Source organism: Camponotus vicinus, unplaced genomic scaffold (genome assembly GCF_025532165.1).
Source record: "Camponotus vicinus isolate PSW18456_S1 unplaced genomic scaffold, iyCamVici1.0 SCAF_4, whole genome shotgun sequence".
In the NCBI taxonomy this organism is placed as follows: domain Eukaryota; kingdom Metazoa; phylum Arthropoda; class Insecta; order Hymenoptera; family Formicidae; genus Camponotus; species Camponotus vicinus.
This window is the reverse complement of record NW_028141976.1, coordinates 18,335,174-18,356,034: the sequence shown is the minus strand read 5'-3', so window position 1 is coordinate 18,356,034 and position 20,861 is coordinate 18,335,174. Positions and strand designations below refer to the sequence as shown.

Sequence of the window (20,861 nt, the reverse complement as noted above, 5' to 3'; positions counted from 1 at the left end):
TGCAAGGTGTCGTGCGGTTTTACTCACCCAATTATCAGAGCGTCGACAATGACCTTACGAACGCTTCTGAAGAAGTCTTGGGTATGAATCTTAGTTGTACAAGATGATCAGATCGCACGCCAACAACTGATCATAAATAATATATATAATTGACATGATTTACAATCGGCCACATTTCAAGCCATCCTTTGATAAGATGAAGTACATGACTTTCTGAATTTTTCTAATGATAAGTCAATTGCATCTGATGGCAAAACAGAAAAACACACTATAATAATTTATAGAAATTTAATTTAATTTTTTAATTAATTGTGTAATTATTAAAATTCTCGAGTGATCGCACACACACGTTATTCCGCAAAGGTAATGACAATCAAAGTAGAGATTGCTTGCAAAATTTGAAATTTTATTCTACTCAAAATTTCTCCGGCCAATCGAAACTTTGCCATCTGAAACACTTCGTCTTCTTTTCGCAACTCTTCCTTGCCGAAACTCGCTGCTGCCATTGGCTAGACTTCATCCGGAGATATGTAAATCTACGGCGAAGGGGTATACAAGAGAGAGAGAGAGAGAGTCAGGGGAGAGGGATACCTGTCTACAGACAGCCGCAGGTGCCTGTCACTGGAGGCAGACATACTTTAGTCGCGAGCCGGAAAGTGGAAGGATGCGTACTCTTTGCGAATCGCCGCCGCCTCGAATGCATCGCCGCGATGCTGACACCTCACAAGGCGCTGATTGAAGTATTTATTGTCCTTACGCAAAAGGTTCGCTTTTATACGTGTAATGATCCGCTCTTACGCATGCGGGCTTATCTACGTTCATCTGCGTGTGACGTTGCTCTACCCACCTACCTTACATACTCTTCTTTCTGTTCCAATTATGGTCGTATGCGTTACCATCTAATATCGGCTAAAAGAAAAGCTCAAACAAAATTCACCGAAGTTGAAAAAAATATTAAATTATCGCTATCTATAATTAAAGAAAACAACTCTGGGAAGACTTATCGAGAGAGTATTATACGCTTTTATTTTGTTTTTCTAAAAAAAATTACATTTTATAATTACATTACATAAAAAGTGTCTTATGTGTAATTATTCTAATATATACGTAACACGATCTTGTAATTTTACCAGCAAAATTTTATTTTTCTCTGCACTACGCCAATATTAAAATCTATCTACTGATAAAAAATGCCGATAAATTAAGCTTATCGAACGATTCAGAATAGCAACTAAAACTATAAAAATAATCGCATAATTATATTATTACTCGTTCATAATTTTAAGACAAATTTGTTTTCGACCATGAGTTTATAATTTATTTTTTGTGATTTATCACTGCCTCTACTCTTTTTTTCTCTTGCGATCCGGTATATATTTCCCAAACGTATAATTTCAGTTATGTTACACGTCAATGAAAATCTAAGTCTAGTTTAAGCAGATGTACCGGATGTAACATTGGACATAAATCGCGATTTTGCAGTTCTGTAGAATCAAAGTAATAGAAGATCTTAGTTCGTAATATACATTATGCCTCTGTATGTCTCGTCCGGATGGAGACTATGTAGTCGTGCTTCCGCACGCCCTCTCGACAACAGATTTTAAAGTACCGCCAAAAAGAAAAGCTCGCGCCTCTGCGAGCGCGAGTTGCCGCGCGCGCCGGCGCAGCGCGCGCCACGCCACCTCATTGTGTTTTGTTCGCTCGTGTCGACAACGTGTACCGTAGTTATTATTTTCATTTTTTAGTCTCTTTTCAGGCTCTACCCATTAGAATAATGCCTAAGCACAAAAGCGCAAATAAGGGATCCTTCTCGAGGCACTCTAGGGACAGAAGAGCGTCCCGTAAACATTCCTCAAGGGAAAAATCGCGCGAACGTGCTCGAGGAGAGAGACATAGGAGAGAAAGATCTAGGGATGCTCATTCATCGGACAGCATCTCATCGAGGGATTCTTCGGTACGGCGTTCCCGATCCAGGGAAAGTTATAGCGAAATTCTCAGAGATTTTCGAGATTTTCTTGTGCGCCGCAACAGCTCACATAACCTAGACTTATGTCAGGTTAGATCGCCTATAGAGGTTATCCCGCCACAGGATGAGGGCCCAGCATCGCCCTTAGCAGCAATTAGACCAGGCGCCGTGGAGCAGAATACAATAGAACACACGGTCGCACAAGCTGACCGAGGCGTTGTACCAGGTATGTCCTCCTGTTGACCCAGCCCCCCCTCTGCAACTGGCAAAGGGAGGACATAACCGATGTGATTTCTATTCTGTCTCCTTCTTTCCATACATAGATTCGCCGACGATTCCTAGCGTCAATGAGGTGAGTGCCACGCCAACTGGCAGCGTATCCTTTGCCTCCCCTCTTGCCACAGACATTCCGGAATCCCAGGTTCCGGAAGTTGTTCCCGTGGCGTATACCTTGGTTGAGGATTTGTTCGGGAGAACTCAGACACCCCCTACGTCATCCTCCTGGAATCCTACGGTTCTGAATGCAATCCAGACGGAGTCGCGAGGCGGTCTCAATAACGAGGTGCGTTCTAACCTGCTGTCTAAATATGAACCTAAGGGGGAGCTATCATCGCTGGCTCCACCAAAGCTGAATAAGGAGCTAATCGCAGCGCTGACCCCGTCGGTCATTAAACGGGACGAATATCAGTCATCTTCACAGGCACAGGTGGCTGCTTCCCTCAACGCCCTCGGCTCGGGCATGTCGCTCTTGCTGAAGCCGGAGATCTTGCAAGATCTCAAGAATGAGGCAAGGTCGGCTCTGACAAATTTCTCAGAAGGCATTCATCTGCTAGCGGACCACCACTACCGTCTCTCACTGGCGAGAAGAGCTTTCACCAAGCCTTCTCTCAATATCGTTGGCAAAAATGCTGCAGAATCAGCTCCGATCGACGAGTTCTTATTCGGGCAAAATTTTGCCGAAACGCTCAAGGCGGCTCAGGTCTGTGAAAAAACTGCCCGTGATGTCTCCAAATCAGCTCCCCCGATAGGAAAAAAGACGTTACATCCGGTCCGCCAGTCAACACAATATCGATCTCACCAACAGGCGTCTAGGATTTCGGGAAACCGGAAGGCCCCTGCCCGTCCTTCGTCGGCTCGCCGAACAGGGGCTCATTATCACCAGAGCCAACGCCACCGCTCACGGTCTCAGACCAGATCTCGTCGCCGTCACTAGACAACGTAAGTTCGGCCGGTCGCTTACATAAATTCTACGAATCTTGGTCGAGTATCACCTCTGACCCTGTTGTATTGAGTGCCATAAGAGGCTACCGCATTCCTTTCACTATTTCGCCTCCATCAAGGGCTCATCTTTCTGAGCCCAACTTGTCGTTATCTGCTGCGCTAGCCTGTGACTTGGAAATAGATCGTCTACAGCGAAAAGAAGCCATCGCACAGGTTGAACCTAGCAAAGACCAGTTCCTCTCATCTTTCTTTTTGATAGATAAGTCATCAGGAGGGAAACGCTTTATTTTGAATCTGCGAGACCTCAACGTATACATCGAGCCTCCACACTTCAAATTAGAGGATTGGCGTACTGTGGTTCGCCTCATGCTTCCTGGAACGCATATGGCAACCCTCGATCTGGAAGATGCTTACCTGTTAGTTCCAATTTTTGAGGGCCATAGAAAGTTCCTTCGTTTCCAATGGCGCAATAAGACCTTTGAATTCACGGCTCTGCCTTTTAGCTTGTCCACAGCTCCCTACATATTCACAAAGATTCTTAGACCTGTATTTACCTATCTCCGTAAAAAAGGCTATCAATCAATAACTTACCTGGACGATTTTCTCCTCTTAGGTTCGTCCAACGAAGAATGTCGGGCTAACGTCAACGCTTCAGTTAACCTTCTTCACTCTTTGGGGTTTGTGGTAAATTACGCTAAATCGCATTTGGAGCCATCAAATAAAAGCAAGTATTTAGGTTTCATCTTCGATTCAAATGAGCAATCAATTACGATCCCTCCTTCACGTAGAGCAAAGTTACTAAGTTTAACAACATCGTTGGCCCTCAGAACAAGATGTTCCATTCGAGAATTTGCCAGCCTTATCGGTTCTCTCGTCTCAGTCTGCCCTGCAGTTCAGTACGGACTTCTTCATACGAAGAGATTTGAAAGAGAAAAGTTCTTAGCTCTTGTCAATAACAATGAGGATTACTCAGCAGAAATGGACATTTCTTCACACTTCCAGGAAGACTTCAGATGGTGGATCGACATCTTTTCCAATCCCAAACAGACGAACAAAATCCGCTCAGACAGATTTGTGCAAGAAATATTTACGGATGCATCTTTGAACGGCTGGGGGGCTTCTTGCCGCGACAGGCGCACTCATGGCTGGTGGTCTGAGTGTGAGAGGACGCTTCACATAAACTCATTAGAGCTTAAAGCGGCCTTTAACGGCCTGCTTTGTTTTGCAGCAGATCTTCACGACTGCAACATCTTACTCCGCATTGACAATACTACTGCTATAGCCTACATCAATAAGTTTGGCTCTATTCAATTTCCTCATCTCTCTGAAATTTCTAGACAAATCTGGCGTTGGTGCGAGGATCGCAACATATTCGTTTTTGCCTCTTATATTTCATCTATAGAAAACTCTATCGCGGATGCCGAATCTAGAACTTCGGATCCTGATACGGAATGGTCTTTATCGGTTACAGCATTTCGTCGAGTGGCAAGGGTCTTTGGTCCCTTTGATATAGATTTGTTCGCGTCTTCAATAAATAACAAATGTGATTTGTACGCTTCCTGGTATCCTGACCCGGGATCAATCTCTGTAGACGCGTTCACTTTTTCGTGGGAAAATCTAAACTTCTATGCTTTCCCACCTTTCATTTTACTACCACGTGTTCTCAGAAAGATAATTGACGACGAAGCAACGGGAACACTGGTAGTGCCTTGGTGGCCCTCACAGCCCTGGTTCCCGTTGTTTAGTCGTCTTGTGATTTCCGAACCATTAATCTTACCTCCTAATTATTCACTCTTATCGTCACCTTTCAGGACCTGTCACCCATCATGGAGGTCACTTTCCCTGGCGGTCGCGAAGTTATCAGGGAGGCATTCAAGGCTCGCTTAGTACCAGATACAGCAATACCAGCTTTACTAGCCTCCCTATCGGAATCGACTATCAAACAATATTCCTACCCACTTCGTGCCTGGTGGAAATTTTGCCAGCGTCATAGGTCACCGCTCTACTCACCGTCGGCTGCTCAGACCTTGCAATTTTTAGCCCAGGAGCTACCCAAAATCTCTTCCTATTCATGTCTGAATACGATGAGATCAGCGATCTCCTTAATTTCGCAGAACGAAATCGGCAATCATCCTATGGTTAAACGTTTCTGTAAAGGCGTTTCGGTAATCAAACCGCCCCGTCCGCGATACGATTTTGTCTGGGACCCCGCCCCCGTGATAGCTAAATTGTCCTCTATTTACCCATATGAAGGAGTTTCTTTGAAAGATATCACCAAAAAACTGATACTCCTCTTAGCTCTCGCTACTGGTCATAGAGCGCAAACGCTTAGTTTAATAAGAGTGTCGCAGATCTCTTTGGAAGAGAAATTGATGATTCGCGTTCCAGATCGGATAAAAACTTCAGCACCGGGTCGCTCTCAACCCTTTTTCCTTTTTTCACGCTTTGCAAACCATGAAAATCTTTGTGTTGTTCGCCTCATGGAACATTATATAGAGCTTACCAGGGAGTTACGCCCTTCTACATGCGATTTTTTGTTTATCTCTTTTTCTAAACCCCATAGGGCGGTTTCGTCGCAAACTATTGGTCGCTGGATTCGTCTGGCTTTGGAGGAATGTGGCATAAATACTTCCCTCTTCTCTGCACACAGTACGCGACACGCTTCAACGTCTCAAGCAGCCGCTAAGAGAGTCTCTATCGAGATTATTAAACGCGCGGCGGGTTGGACCGGCGAGTCCAGGGTCTTTGCAAATTTTTACAATAGGCCTCTTATTAACCCTGAGGATTTTAGCGATGCGATCTTAAAACCCTAATTACTTCTACCATGAGATCGCTACGTAAGACCATGTTGTCATTAGTCTTAGAAGTTTATTTTAATTTTAAGTTTATATGGCTCTTAGAACATGCTATTTTAATTTTTCTATAAGACCACAGCGTACTTTTTGTATACTTAGATCTATAAGACACTTTATACTTACACATCTATCTATTATTCTTAGATAATATATAGTACTCGCTCACAGTCTCTCATAATAATATTTATATTACTCCCACTGGCAAATCCCTAGTCTATAAACAGCTACATAGTCTCCATCCGGACGAGACATACAGAGGCATAATTGTTAGATTGAACGAACTTACCTGAAGTGAAGTTCGATCATAATTATGCCCTTTGTCTCGTCCGGATGGACACCCACCCATCAATTATTTCCCACTCCCAGGAAGGGTGATTTGCCGAAATGATTGGAACTTATGAGGTGGCGTGGCGCGCGCTGCGCCGGCGCGCGCGGCAACTCGCGCTCGCAGAGGCGCGAGCTTTTCTTTTTGGCGGTACTTTAAAATCTGTTGTCGAGAGGGCGTGCGGAAGCACGACTACATAGTCTCCATCCGGACGAGACAAAGGGCATAATTATGATCGAACTTCACTTCAGGTAAGTTCGTTCAATCTAACAATTCTCTTAGAGAAAGCAGGACTATCATACACAGTTCAGGTTCAGAACCAAAGTTACTCGCAGTCATTTTAAAAGAGAAAAATAAATGAAAGAGACCAAACCAGCGGTTAAAATCCTTCGAAGAAAACGTCCATCCAAGCAAGATTTGCCCTGTGGGTGATAAATCGGTACTGCTACCTCCAATCCTGCGTAGGATAATTAAAACCGCACAATTATAAGAGCATTTAAAAGACGGTATAATAATCGTTCGTCCAAATTCTTACAAATAAGTACGTCTCAATTAGTGACCGCGTATTTAATCGGTGGCGTGGTTTACCGGTATGCGAGTAAACTTTGCCTCAAGAGCTTTTGTTCAAGAGAAAAGAGAGCAATTACCTCGGAATTAGAGCGGATAATTACGGTGCGCAAATTACGCACGAAAGAAACTTCTCTCGAAGAATTCAAGCGTACGACATTCCTCTCTTCATGACACAAATTGTCGAAACTCGTCTTTCGTACATACGGCTTTCAATATAACGTAACATTATAAGTTAACATCCGTAAGATCATTTCTCCACGCAATCGAAAAGTATATAAATTTATCCCTTATTTGTGTGTGTTGGAAACTAAATCAATTACATCCACTTACTATTGTATGAATAGATCATTACATTCTCTTATAATATATTCGATAATGAAGATGAATAAGCAATCTCCCTTTCATGTTTGTGTTTTCTACGATTACGAAGCCGCATAAGTTTTTATACATCATTAATCTCATTTTAACGCAATTAAGCTAAATACTTCGTTCCAAGACGGACGAAAGTAAATATCAAATTGATAGCGATCTCGATGACATAAATTGTGGCAATTCAATCATTAGATCTCGAATCAATTCGACTTTTAAATTAACTGAAAGAAGTCGCCGCAGAAGAGGCAGCGTAAATCTTGAGACTTCTAGATGGCAAGATAACTTTACATCTTGAGGGATGATCGATAATTCTGATGTGATTGATCGAGAGTTGCACTCGAAAGATATCAACATTGCCTAATTAAGCGAAGAGAACGATTCTTACTCCCGAATTTGCTTTGCGAATTAAGTCCCGACTCTGTAATGAAGAATACACATATTTCGTCCGTCCAAGAGGATCACTCGCCTCGGACGTCCCGTCGCCGAAGACTAACGAGTCGTAAAGATTATACCTTCTCGTCTCTGCCGAGACGAATTACCGATTTCGTGCGACGTGCGCGTTCGCAAATTAAATTTTTACGTGACGCCCGGTCGGCGGGCGATCATTAAAAGTAAATTTGCCAGGAATCGGCGCTCCCCCCCCCCCCCGTCGAAAAGCACCTGACGAACCGTAATGGCGTGTGCCTGGGTATCTTCCGTGCCTGCGCGAAAAAAAACGCCTCGGGGGGCGGAGGGGAGGGCGAGGGGACTCTAACAAAAAAGTAGCCGGCGGGCGAGAACCATGCGTCTGCGCGTCCCATGGAACACGGGATGGATATTTGCATTTTTATGTGACGAAAGCTGTTCTCTCTCTCTCTCTGTCTCTCTATCTCTCCCCCGTTCTCCGTCTCTCTCTTTTGCCACTCATCGGAATTGCGGAATTCGTCGTTTTGCGACTTTCGGAAGTCTCGCAAACCCGCCGTTTTTCGCCGGTCGTATGGCGAAAAACTCGCACGGTCATTTTAAATTCATTAGGCGGATGTTGGACGTGACTCTCGAGCAACACAAAGCAGGCATGACGTAGCGCGAGGAGAAAGACGATTTACCGCTGTTTTCAAGCCTCCTTATGCGAGAATCCACGCAGCAATTTTCTTTCAAATGAACCTCGTGCGCTCTTCAATGGCGAGTATCTCGCTCGAGTTCTTGGGTCTATTAATTGATAATAAAACGAGAATTCATTGTAATTTTTTAAATAGCGCAATGATAATGGAATCTTATTGAAATTTAATTGAAAAACCTGAAAATTGAAATACAACTAAGGAGAACGCTTCTTTCATCATATTAAATAATTAGATGTATTTATACACGTCTATCATATATCGATAAAAATAAGAAATTTGAGAAGATTTCAACTACGAAAACTACAGTCGCAATATACTCGCCGGAAGTTCCTCGATAAAGTACTGAAACATAGAAAGCTCGAACGCGCCCAAAGGTACACGCCTTCTTCGTGTATCTCGTTGTATCTACCTGCTCGTGAACTCGCCGGATATTTCCCGACACTCGATCGCTTCGTTAAGCGAATCCTACTTCGTAAGGTTAGAAGAGAGGGCGAGGAAGGTGGTGGTAAGGGTGTGAGAAGGATTACGGCAGATCCTGGCTTCAGGATGACCTGTGACCCGCGCTGTAACTCACCGCCCACGTTGCACCTGCCTCGGCGCTATCATACTGCTTTATTAGTTTATCTCGCCTTCAAGAGGGGTTTATGAACTTTGAGGGTAAAATTTTACGTGAACTCTTCGACCTGGACGTCTCGCGCGTTCACACTGGAGCATTAAAAAAATATTTGAAGACCTTATAAAAAAATATTTGAAGACAAAATAAAATAAGATTTTTTGCGCTATTGTGTCTATATATTACAAATTAAATCCGGATTAATTTTATTTTTCTAATTTCCTGACGATATTCTTATGCTTTAAAATAAACGAAAGAGATGGAAATAAATGTAAGTGAAAACAAAATCGAAATATTAGTATTTTGGTGGCCGTTTTGAAAATTATCAGAATGTAGGGAAGTTAATGTATGTCTAATGCCCTTAATTAAGATATGGACCGTATATCATATGCTAATTTATTCTGCTGCAAGATTAAAGTTGCTATATTCTTCCTCTACCGTCTTGAAATTGCAAGTGATTACGACATTATTAGCCTATATATCATACCCCGTTCGTTACAAAAAAAATATATCTTACAATGTTGCAAAAATATCTCAGGCGTTTGCTGATTAAAATTATTATCGTCGTACCTCAATGATCGAGATTTTTCAAAGGCTAAAATGCAAATTTGTAATACGCAATTTACAAAGCTAATCGCGAATCCTTTCAACACCTTAGGAAAGCATCACGAGATAAAAAAACACTCGATTTTGTCGAAGTGGCGAAATTCTACAATGTAAAGAGGACAAGCTACCGCTATTGATATGCAAAACATTTAATTTCGGCGAACACTTAGGAAATTATACAGTCGCCATAGCAATTACTGCCTCCTGCGGTATCTTTGATTAAATGCCGTATTGGTGATAAAATTATGCTAATTTATTCTGCTATAATGTTAAATTCACCGCCATTATGTCTTTTTTTTTATCTCTCGTGACGTCGAAAATTAAAAGCATCTTTAGCTAAAGATACCGCATTGCTCTCCTTTCTGCAAAAAGATTACTTTTTGATATATAACAGATGGTCTTATACGGATAATTAATATATTGCGCACTGCACGCTACATTTTACTACACGAGAATATTCGTAATACAAGAAGATTAATACATTTTAAAGAATCTCGCATGCATCGATGCACGCAATCGTCCTTGCAAAAGATTAAGTAATGTTGTTTGCAATTATTGGTTCATCATGAAGAAGACACATGTTCAAAAATATAATACGTAAATAACTATAATACATTTAAAGAGACACTTATGTAACATTATATTATGCTAACATTGCAGAAAATATATACATGTTCATTTTAACGAAATTTTTCCTTGATGTTGTTGGATTAAATCGTTTTTTAATTTTAATCTTTACAACGCGAAAAGACTATAATCGAGACCCGCGAGGATGAAGCTTGGATGAATTTCAAGTGCGATAAATTCTAATGATGAGGTATTATGACCGATGCACCGAATTACAACGAAATTATATTGCTGAGCAATTGCGAAAAATACACAAGACCACACACGCAAGCACCTGCAGCGTGATATAAGGTAATACGTAATGCGGTCCGGCACCGGCCGATCCGTAGCGTAATTCGCGGCTTCCGGGCGAATACGCGTCTGCAGAGTAAGGCATTATCAAATTTCAGATTCGACTCGGCCGAATCTCTTTGCCCATGAACCTTCATATATAAATATTTAACATGGCGATCGCGTTTCGTCCTGAATTTAAGCCCATAATTTTCGACAAGCTCAAGCGCCTCTCGTGCAAAATCTATTTTTCGAATATTCTCCAAATTTTTCTGTATGTGAAGTGAAGTGTCATACTTGAACCATTTGTTTCAGTTATCATGTAACTCTACATTACACGCACGAATATTTTTGTTCGGAAACGAGTTATGTACGAGCACACGTGTGCCGGAGAAATCGGCAAATTCTATCATGATTGAAATAACCGATTTTTTCGATAATAATCATTGCTTCATTAAAATCTTTGCTGGGTGCAGAATTATCGATTTCGAGCAATATCGAGAGGATCGGATCCTCTCTCTTTTCGATCGCTATCAGTTTCCGATCGCACGTACACATCGATCGACCTCCCAACAAGCTGATCGATGTATCGTGTAAGATTGGGTGAACCGGTAACGGTTGGGATATAATGAAATAACCATAAATATGTTTGCACAATTATCTGACCATATCGACTTGATGTGCACCAAGCGCTTTCTGCTAATATATTTCTTCCTCGATAAACTGTTTTTCATTAAACCATCGAGCCGCCGCGATAGCAAATTACAGCGTGCGATATCATCAGTAAAAAGTCGATAATACTTGATTGTCTCATAAAGGCTGTGTAAAGCATAAAATATAGAGCTTTCTCTATTCTGATGACAATAAAATACAAAATCAGGTAAAATAATTGAGCGCGTTACATATTTTTATCGAACACAAGCGAAAATATGTTTTGGCAAATCCACGCAATGTATTATAACTTGTATAATGTAGTATCTCGTGCAATTGTTTATCCGGATATTTTGAAATACGACTGTAATTTGGGGTGTCGTTAACGACCATTAAGCGAAATGAGTACACGACCAGATCGATACAAACCCTCGCATTGTCGTCTCGTAAATCTACATTTATAGCCGTCGAATTCGAATCGAACGCGAGTTCTCATTGCTCGGCAACAGCTGGAACCGTTCTTGATTCACCGACGAGATTCGGCCACTTTACGTTTTTCATTAAGTGCATTTGGCATTGGGCGCGGATTTCGCGCGGCTTCCACTCCAACATTCATAAAGTTATCGCGTTTGCGAAATGTAAATGTGCTAATTCGTGAGCTCAGATTGTAGCGTGATAAATTGCGGCACAGACGCACCGCGTTATTCGCGCCTTGTTCGCATTTTTTTCTCGGCACGCAAAATTAATTGAAAATTACGCGTCGCTTGCTGGACCATGTCAGCGGGGCGTTTCCAAATTGTTCAATAATGTATACTTCCAACGAGCGTCATTTGTTTACCAGGATATACCTGCTAAAGCAATGCGCCTTCGCATTATTTTCTAAAAAAAAAAATAAATAAATAAACGTGGGTTGTATTTGTTCACTAAACGCGCACGGTTAGATATATCATAAGCCCATCGATTTATTAAATACATCACAGGTTGAATCTTTTAAAAAATATTCGTATTTTGTAAATTCATAATCGGGTAATAATTAGCAGACGTCTGTAAAATTGCAATTTAATGCATTGCCTGTATGATCGAGATGGTTTGCTTTTTTTGTGAGACTCGATTTCTGTTTTTCTGTTGCATGAGTTGAGCCGACCCCAATGTGCAGGACGCAAGTGCAAATTAGAGTATCATAATTGAAATCATCAAACAGCGTTTCGTTTCAGATAAAAGTAACATGAACAAAATTTCATACCACTCTCCTGGAGAATTCATGCGATCTCCTTGATGGTTCCTCGTAATATTCGGCCGATTCCTGGGCGTAGAGCTGTTATTAAGCCATTTTATGGATTGGCGCAGTTTGTAATTAGGTCTTTATCGATGGTTACGGTGCGCAAATTTTTATAATTTTTATTGACTGAAAGATGGGTCGCAGATTGGTAGGTGAATATTGCTCAGCCATAGGTGCTAAATGGACTTGGTTGTTTTGCGAATCAAAATCCGTCGAGATAATTACTACTCGTTTAATGAATTATTGCTAATGATCCACACATAAATTAAAGAAGAAATGGCTTTCCAAACGCGAAAAATAGCAAGATGCACGATAAAAATTATATTTCCAACGACATTGTCAGTATGATAAATTCGAAATATACATATTGTATTAGTTGGCACGGGTGTAAACAATTTTATTTAAATATATATAATATTAATTAATAATATTTAAATATATTTCTATATGATTCTTTATATAATCTTTTTGGAATGGAGGTTTTCTAAGTATAATTGTGCACAAATATATGTAATATTAATTAATAATATTTAAATATATTTTTATATGGTTTTTTATATAATCCTTTTTGTGTGTGGAATTGAGATTTTCTAAACATAATTGTGTATTGGTATGGCCTCACGGGTATCGTTCTATCGAAAATCTATGCTCTCCAGTCATAATGAAAAAACGCACGGTAGCCGCGATCGACTATCGTGTCAGAGATGTCTCAGATAAAATCCAATTACGGAAAAAAGGAGACGTAAATAAAAGTGGATGATCATCCGATCTCGCATCAACCTTTGAGATTTTGCCGCGTCGGAGATTCGTTTATCGATAAAATTGTCTCACCTTCCTCCACTGTGCACGCTAAATGAATACATTTCTCTCAAAGCTTTCTTCATATTACCATCATTCCCGAATATACATATATCTAAATTTTTATATATTTTACCTTTTTTTCGAGCGCCGATTAGTCATCTCGATACGCACTATGCGTTTCATATGAAAATAAGAACTATCATTGAATAAAAATCATATAACTTGATTATATAATTCAAAATGTGAGAATTTTATTCGCATTTGATGCGAATTTAATATTTGCTTTTAAAAAATAGAAAAAGATTGTAATAAATTCTTTCGAATTGCTAAAATATGTTACTGTCATCGCAAAGATGATGTATTTTCGCAACTTTCGAATGTGTAGCAACCAAGTCTAATTGCGGCGTGTTGCTTTTGCTGTCAAGTGCGCTTGCAGCATGTTGCTTTCACTCGTTATTAAAATGCTCCTCTCTCTATTCTGAGGAAAAGATTAAAGAGGCTCCATCCATAGATCAGACATAATACTTAAATTTAAATACTTTCTCTATGATAATATAGTGTAGGGTATTAGTTATTAATAATTCTTAAAAACATGAATAATTAGAGATTTATGATTTAGAAAAGAATTATTTTTTTTCGACAAATTAGTAACCTGAACGCAACTTTGGAGCGACGCTTCTTGTCGGTCGAAAAACGAAATTTATTCAATGTAGATGTAAGAGAACAATCGAAACCACACCCTCTTCCCCTCTCCTTTCATCCCCCCCCCCACACAATTACCGATCTAATCTAGAAACTCGAAACGCCGCTCTAAACCGGTCGTCCGAGAGTACTCATTCTCTCTTTCTTTCTCGAGAAAGGCCTAGCCCATTTTTCAAAATCATAATTGCATTTTTCATCCTCCTCTCGCCATCTCCCATTCTCTCGAGTCGCCCACTCTTTCGCTTTCTTTCGTCTTTCTCTCTCCTCCTCTCTCCTGCCGCCCATTCCGCCTTCGTATTTCCACCTTCGTTGCTGCCGTTGCTTCTGCGGCAACGTAGCCCGGGAGGCAAGCATCCATATTCATGCAGAATAAGGTGCAATTAAACTCCACGAGGTGTCAGCCACGAGGAGGGCATTAATCACCTAACAAAGCCACATTTGACGCAGTAATCGCCAGAGATACCATTACATGCGTAGCACATAATAAGCTCGTATCACGGCGGAATGATAATTTGAGCGCGGATTGTAACGAGTCCCTCTTTATACGGTGTGGCGATCCTCCAGGTGTAGATACCTCGTTCATCGATCTTCGCCGATTTATTCCTTTTGTCAAAATTTTTATTGGATTCATACGAGATTATTCTCAGAAATATTTATAAACTAAAAAAAAATATATTAACGATTCAAAAATCTTTTTTGCATGATAATATTTGCATCGGTTTTTTTCTATTTGCAATGAAATAGCTTCCGAAAAATAACGTTAAAAAATGAAGAAAAATAATTTATCTTTTTTTTGGCTGAAACAAAATTATGACGAAAAAATGTGACGTGACATCTCAACGTGATTTTAATAAAAGAGCGTAATGTAAATTATATTTATGTATAACGTTAAAGAAATAGCAATAATGATAATATTTCCTTTTCTTAAAATCGTCAATCTTAGTAAACATCAATGACAAAAAAATTATAAATTCAATTTTTTTTAACGTTTAATCGATGTAGATAATTTTCTAACAGAAAGCTATAATTATATACTAAGATTACATCAGAGTTAATTGGTTTTATGTGACTTGAGGACAATGAGGGATTTCTGGGTGGCATTCGACCGGATCTAATCACAGTCTGTCATTGCCTTGCATCCTCGCTAATTAATCATACACCTGGTCACATAACGAATGCACCTTGCGCAAAAAAGCAAACTCGATAGAATGCGCGTTTAACTCGCCGAGATGCGTAATTGCTGGTTGCCGTCACTGAAAGAAGTCGCATTATAGTGATTGTCCACTGCTATGATTTTACATAGTTGCGGACCTACAAATTTTAAACAACAGAATTACTACGCAATATCTACATAATCATATGAAAAATAGTAAAAGGAGTTTTGTGAAAAATTAAATCGCAATTTTCGTCAAGTCCATTGAATTTAACTCGTTAAAAAAAAATATCTAGCGATAGCCTATAAGCCTATTTTAAGATCATAAAAAATGGATCGCAATGTCGACCGCGGCGCCGGCGAATGGTGCATCTGCCGGCTCGTTATCTAATGGTGCCTCATGCGGCCTGATAATTGACCGTGCAGCTACCCGAGGCGAGGCCCAAATAGACGCGAGCTTATTAAGCCGGATGGTTTGTTGTTGTCCGCAGTAGCGGAGCCACGAATCGGCGTTATGTATCGATTCTTGATTAAAACCCACCCTCGGGCTGCCACCTCATTACGCTCTCTCTCGTCCCTCGTCAAATCGGCAGTTAATTTGACAACTCGCGGTTCCACCTGTAGGAACGCACCGCGGGGAGACCGTTCTCGATATGAGGTTCCCGAAGATGCGCCGAAGATACGTGAAATTATCAGCACAAAAGGAAACGCATAATAAGTATGTTTTCGCAGGTGCAACGCGGTATCCTTTTGTCTGGCAATGAGAAGCATTTCCAAGGCATTATCGCGTTCTGTTTGAAATGCTTTCCTTTCAGAATTATTTTATATATTATGTTTATCAGACTTGATAAAATATATGCATGATAATTAATAAGATTATTAAAGCTATTGAGGAAAATTCTCTACATTTTTTCTTAAATCTTTAATTTCGACTGACATTTCCAACTAATTAAATAATTTAATTAAATAATTTAATTTCGACTGACATTTCTCTCATGCAACTAATTAAATAATTTATATAATTATTGCCGATTTCTCTCATGCAACTAATTAAATTATTTATATAATTATTGCCGATACAGAAATACCTTTAAAAACGTAAATATCTTGCGATTAATTCTATGCGCTCGTAAAACGATTCAACGAGTGGTAAAATTACGATATCAACACGCTTAGTCATCGGTACCGGCTACTTCGAATGATAGAAACAATTTCAAATCGCGTGAATTACGAGGCAATAATTTTCCTCGAGAAGTGCCAGCCTGCATAGAAAGCGACGGCCGCAATAAATATACTCGACTGCGTCGAATTGCATTGCGCTGGCTCGCAGCCAGCTCGCACTACGCGGTCGCCTACAAGTGCACGAGAGAATTTCCCTCTTACATGAGCCGAAATGTACATCTCATGAATAAACTACTCTCGCTCTCTCTCTCTTTTTTCTTTACAAAAATATTTTAAAAATTTATTTGACATATTTTTTTCCAGACTGCTCACGAGGTATATTTATATTTCGCTTAAGAATTTTCAAGAAGATTTAAGACGCTCTCTTTCGAACATTCAAAATAATTCGCGTGCTATTATCAAAATGAACTGCTCTTTATTCTCTCTCTTTCTTTATCAAGGGTATTATTTTCAGAATTTATTCTTATCCCGTTTATACGATAATTAAGCTCAATAGGCGTTTTATCGAGCCAGCAGGATCAGTACAGTTTCGTTTTGTTGGCCAAAGGAACCTAAAGTGTGTACCTTATTTTGCTGGCACTGCGTATGACATAAAATTTTTGAGCGTTTATCACGCAATAACTCCGAAATTTAAGGCGCGAAGAGATAACAAGATGGTGTTGCGGATGTATAAAAATGTGAATAACGTACAAAATAACCAGGCAAATTTCCCATGTAACAGGATTTCGACATTGAATTCGACTAATTAACGAGACACGAGAAGATATTCGCTACTCGTGAGAACAAAATACTGCAAAGTACCGCCAAGTTATTCTCCCTCGCGTAGCGATAGTCTCAGTTATCCAGTATATTCGCTAACAATCCTGAACTGCACGAATACACACCGTGCATATAATTATCCAAACATTATCTTCGCAAAATGAAATAGTAATTTCTTCTTTAATTAATTTCTTTATTTAATTATTGACAAATTTTTATTGACAATCCATTCACAAATAAATAAAAAAATCGAGCAAATTTAAGTTAAAGACATCGGCAAAAATAAGAGTCATTGAATGAACTCAGTGAAATGAAACACGACAGATTTTGCGAGACGCATAAAGATGAATTGGAACAAAAATCAATTAGAAGCGAATAGTCGCTTGAAATTTACTATTGCGATAATATTCGTAATATACTTTTATATTAACGATAATACAATATTTCTTAGGATATCTGTTGACATCTGATATATAAATTTGCAAAGAACAAGTCAGTTGTCGTTGCTCAATTTTTTCGATATTATAATATATTCACTTTTTATCAAAATTATTTGCAACTATTCGATTTCACATGTTTATACGAAGCCGTAACGTGTGGTTGTGATTCATTATTATACTCGATTATACTACCGATTTGTTCCGCTTTCGATATATCGAGATTTCCATGATAAAATTAAACGATAAAATCGACCAGGTACATTTGCAATTACTTGCTCGAGCCTGATACCCGGAAATTTAAATTTCTGACCATTTACTTACACGCAGCCGCGTGTTCTTGATCTCCTTTTAACGAGAAACAAATTCCCCGCCCAAGACAAATTTTGGAAGATAATGAAGCGGTATTATCGCGGTATTACTGCTGTTACTCGAATCCGATTACGTTTTGCATGTAATTAATTCCGGTATACGCGGAATTGCTACGTAAATCGCGACGGCGAGATTAAAACTAAAAGAGGATCATCTCTTTTCGGTGGGAGAAGCGGCGTCTGAAAAACGTGGATTAATTGTGGATTAGTCGCAAATCTCCCTCCCGAATTGCAGTGCAATCACATTTCTGTTAAGGCAGAATTTTATCCATTATGCGACTGCACGCGATACGACTTATCTGCGTCGCGCCCGTCCAGGAATTAGAACCCGAGAAAAAAGTACATTGTACTAGGCCTCAAAATATGAAGAGAGAAGTGTTTCTTCTCGGCTCGATTGCCGTTTCTGGGATTTAGGAGCCGCATGTTATTCGCAGCAGGTGAGGTTCGCGAGCGAAGCGAGTTGACAGCGGGATAACTGACCGATCGGTTAACTAAGCAGCCGATGGAAGCGCGTAACTCAGAAAGCACCATTACTGCTATCTTCAGCACGAATAAAAACTGTACGATATAAGCGTGCGAAACACGCATCTTCCCATTCCCAAAGAAATGGTCCATCTCAGTCCACGCATGCGAAATTAAAATGGTGTTCGCTCGAAGATCCTTAGCTCCTGCCGAGACATAAGTCTGTATCGTTATGCAATCCAAAGGGCACGACGAATAAAATATACAGAATCACGCTATTAACTTTTAATCAATTAGATAACTGACTTTATCTCTCTTCTCCGATCCAATTTTCCAAATATCCCACGGTTATTGAATCTATTCTAAGTTTCTTGATAGAAAATTCTTTCTTTTATTCCTCTGTACGGAAATTTGCTGTGCCATTCAAATTAGAGTTCCAGTTTCAAATCTACTTTGCGTTATTGAAGCGTCCCGAAACTCAAATGTTTTACAAAAGTTTTCTCGGTCAGGATAACTAATTGGATGAAAAAGAATGATATGACGAACTGCTGTATTTTCTCCGTGGAAATCAATCAGAGAATTGTATTTTTTGTAAAAAAAAAATGATATATTTCTGGTACAAACGTCGCAATGGATTTACGTGAGAGATACAAGAGTCGGCAACGAAGTGCACAATTATTTTATGATTCTGTGAATACGGCGACGATTATTCGGCCAACTCGCTGGGCGTGTTCGTTAATTGAATTTACGATAATTTAATATACTTTTAGGTCGCTATCGTGGCGACTTACATACTCCTGGAAGATCAACTGATTCGCACGAGAGACCGCCGAGAAAACCGTCGCCTATAAACCTGCTTCAGGCTGAGTAATGTCCGGGCGTTATCGAAAGTGCGGTGCACTGCCTGTTCAATTTCTACCCGACATCGTCCCGATTACAATGCGAACTGGGCGGGATGGACCGCGCATTTAATTGGCCAGGTGCGCAGGAAAGATGACGTGGTGTTTGGAATAATATGGGTGATAAGTAAGTAATGCCGTGTAATCTGCAAAAATGTTGGGCCTGCGGCGAACACTGTGTAAACCTCAATGATCAATTTAATTCATTTATATGTATTAGAGTCGGCTTGTGCACCATTTTTTGTAATATCTCTTGCTTAATCTTCCACGAGAATAACAAATGTAACGGAAGTGGTAGCGATAAAAATGATTAGATTAAGATATAAAAATAACCCGCCATCTTGACAGCTATGCTACACTTGAATCTTAATTGAGAGTTGCAATTAGTAAATTGCGAGGTGAATGGTGGGAGTTCCCGGGCGAGAATCGATGGAGCGTTGAAAAATTCACATGCATATCGTAGCAGCACCATCGATGCCACCCGAGATGCTCATATATTTTAATTCCTGCCGCAATTTTAAATGAAACACGCCCAAAATGTGGCGTAAAATTTAAATCAAGAACAGGATGATGCATATAAAAAAGCAATAGCAGTTATAAATAGTGGACCGATTTTCAACGTGGCAGCGAATTGCCAGAATAATTTATTGTGTTTGATTGTATCAATACAATTAGTAAATTTGGTTTGTGATTATTGTTTTTAATTTGAAAACAAAATATTGAATTAAATTATTCAATTAAACCGATATGAATCTGGTTTATATAAACTTTATAGTAAACTTTAAGTTATTATCTCAAAACATCTCTCGTCTTTCTCAAAACATATCCAATCCAATATGAGCTAAAATCTAATCGACGATTATTGGACAACATTATCTCTATCGATGAAATGCAACTGCTGTATGTTAATTATTGCAATTATTTCTTCTGATATATGTAAAAAATCCTGTAATAAGAAAACCGAGAGCTGGTGTATCATTTAGATTGCAAAACAAAGATTTAAAATCGCATTGTTGGAATCGATGCGTAATACACAATGCATTTATTTACAACGTCGTCATTGAAAAAAAATATTGTGGACGAAATCTTTAACTCAGGAAACACTACACTGATTAATACATAACGTAAATCTCATGAAATAAGTTCAATGAAGTGCAAGCAAAACGATTGTTTCTTTAATTAATTCATTTTAGTTCAATCCAGGAAGAGAGGCTTTTAAAATATTCTCATAAAATAAAAATATAATAAAATACAACAAAAATATAATATAATGTAATATGATAAAATATTTATTTCATATTTCTATTTCGTATTTTTAAAACGTTATAGAGATGTATTATATCTTACTTCCTTTTTTTATCCTTGAATATAATTTATTCGTTCGATGGAATATACGAACAGACTTTTGAATTTCATCCTACCTGCGTGAATTTTAAACCATCGAGTCCCATGAGATTTTGGAGGGGGAGAACTTGTTAGGACCCAGCAGGGACTCTGGCTATTTCGTGTTACTACTTAGAATAATACGACAGGCAATCGTGTTTTCCAGAATACGGTTACGAAAGAGTGACAGATATCGCTTGAATAATATATAATAATATATTTCATCGTGCGGAAGGATAACCCCAGACAGCACAGGA

The 20,861-nt window shown here is 39.5% G+C and overlaps 2 protein-coding genes across 5 annotated transcripts in view; both read left to right on the top strand.

Moving 5' to 3' along the window:
• The first annotated feature begins 1,713 nt into the window (after positions 1–1,713).
• The window catches only part of LOC145970897 (uncharacterized), a 138,589-nt gene continuing 119,441 nt past the window's right edge, over positions 1,714–20,861 (top strand). The window contains exons 1-3 of one of the 4 annotated variants that reach the window (XM_083097954.1): positions 1,714–1,954; positions 2,057–2,192; positions 2,290–3,184. In XM_083097954.1, the coding sequence (XP_082954080.1) occupies positions 1,775–1,954; positions 2,057–2,192; positions 2,290–3,179 (1,206 nt within the window). In that variant the 5' untranslated portion in view covers positions 1,714–1,774 and the 3' untranslated portion in view covers positions 3,180–3,184. Of the gene's footprint in view, positions 2,193–2,289; positions 3,185–5,750; positions 6,061–6,408; positions 7,250–20,861 lie in introns of those variants that run through there. The other 3 variants (XM_083097951.1, XM_083097953.1, XM_083097952.1) reach the window with 3 other exon arrangements.
• Positions 3,554–19,193, top strand: LOC145970668 (uncharacterized). The gene is made up of 3 exons (XM_083097537.1): positions 3,554–4,888; positions 4,999–5,599; positions 19,093–19,193. The coding sequence occupies exons 1-3, from the start codon at positions 3,554–3,556 to the stop codon at positions 19,191–19,193; spliced, it is 2,037 nt and encodes a 678-aa protein (XP_082953663.1).

What these genes read in the sequence shown, in the direction of transcription:
- LOC145970668 (XM_083097537.1), top strand. Translation starts at nt 3,554, where the DNA reads ATGCTTCCTGGAACGCATATGGCAACCCTCGATCTGGAAGATGCTTAC. An exon ending in ACGAAGCAACGGGAACACTG is followed by an intron (nt 4,889 to 4,998) that starts GTAGTGCCTTGG and finishes GTCACCTTTCAG; the next exon opens with GACCTGTCACCCATCATGGA. An exon ending in GATAAAAACTTCAGCACCGG is followed by an intron (nt 5,600 to 19,092) that starts GTCGCTCTCAAC and finishes ATATACTTTTAG; the next exon opens with GTCGCTATCGTGGCGACTTA.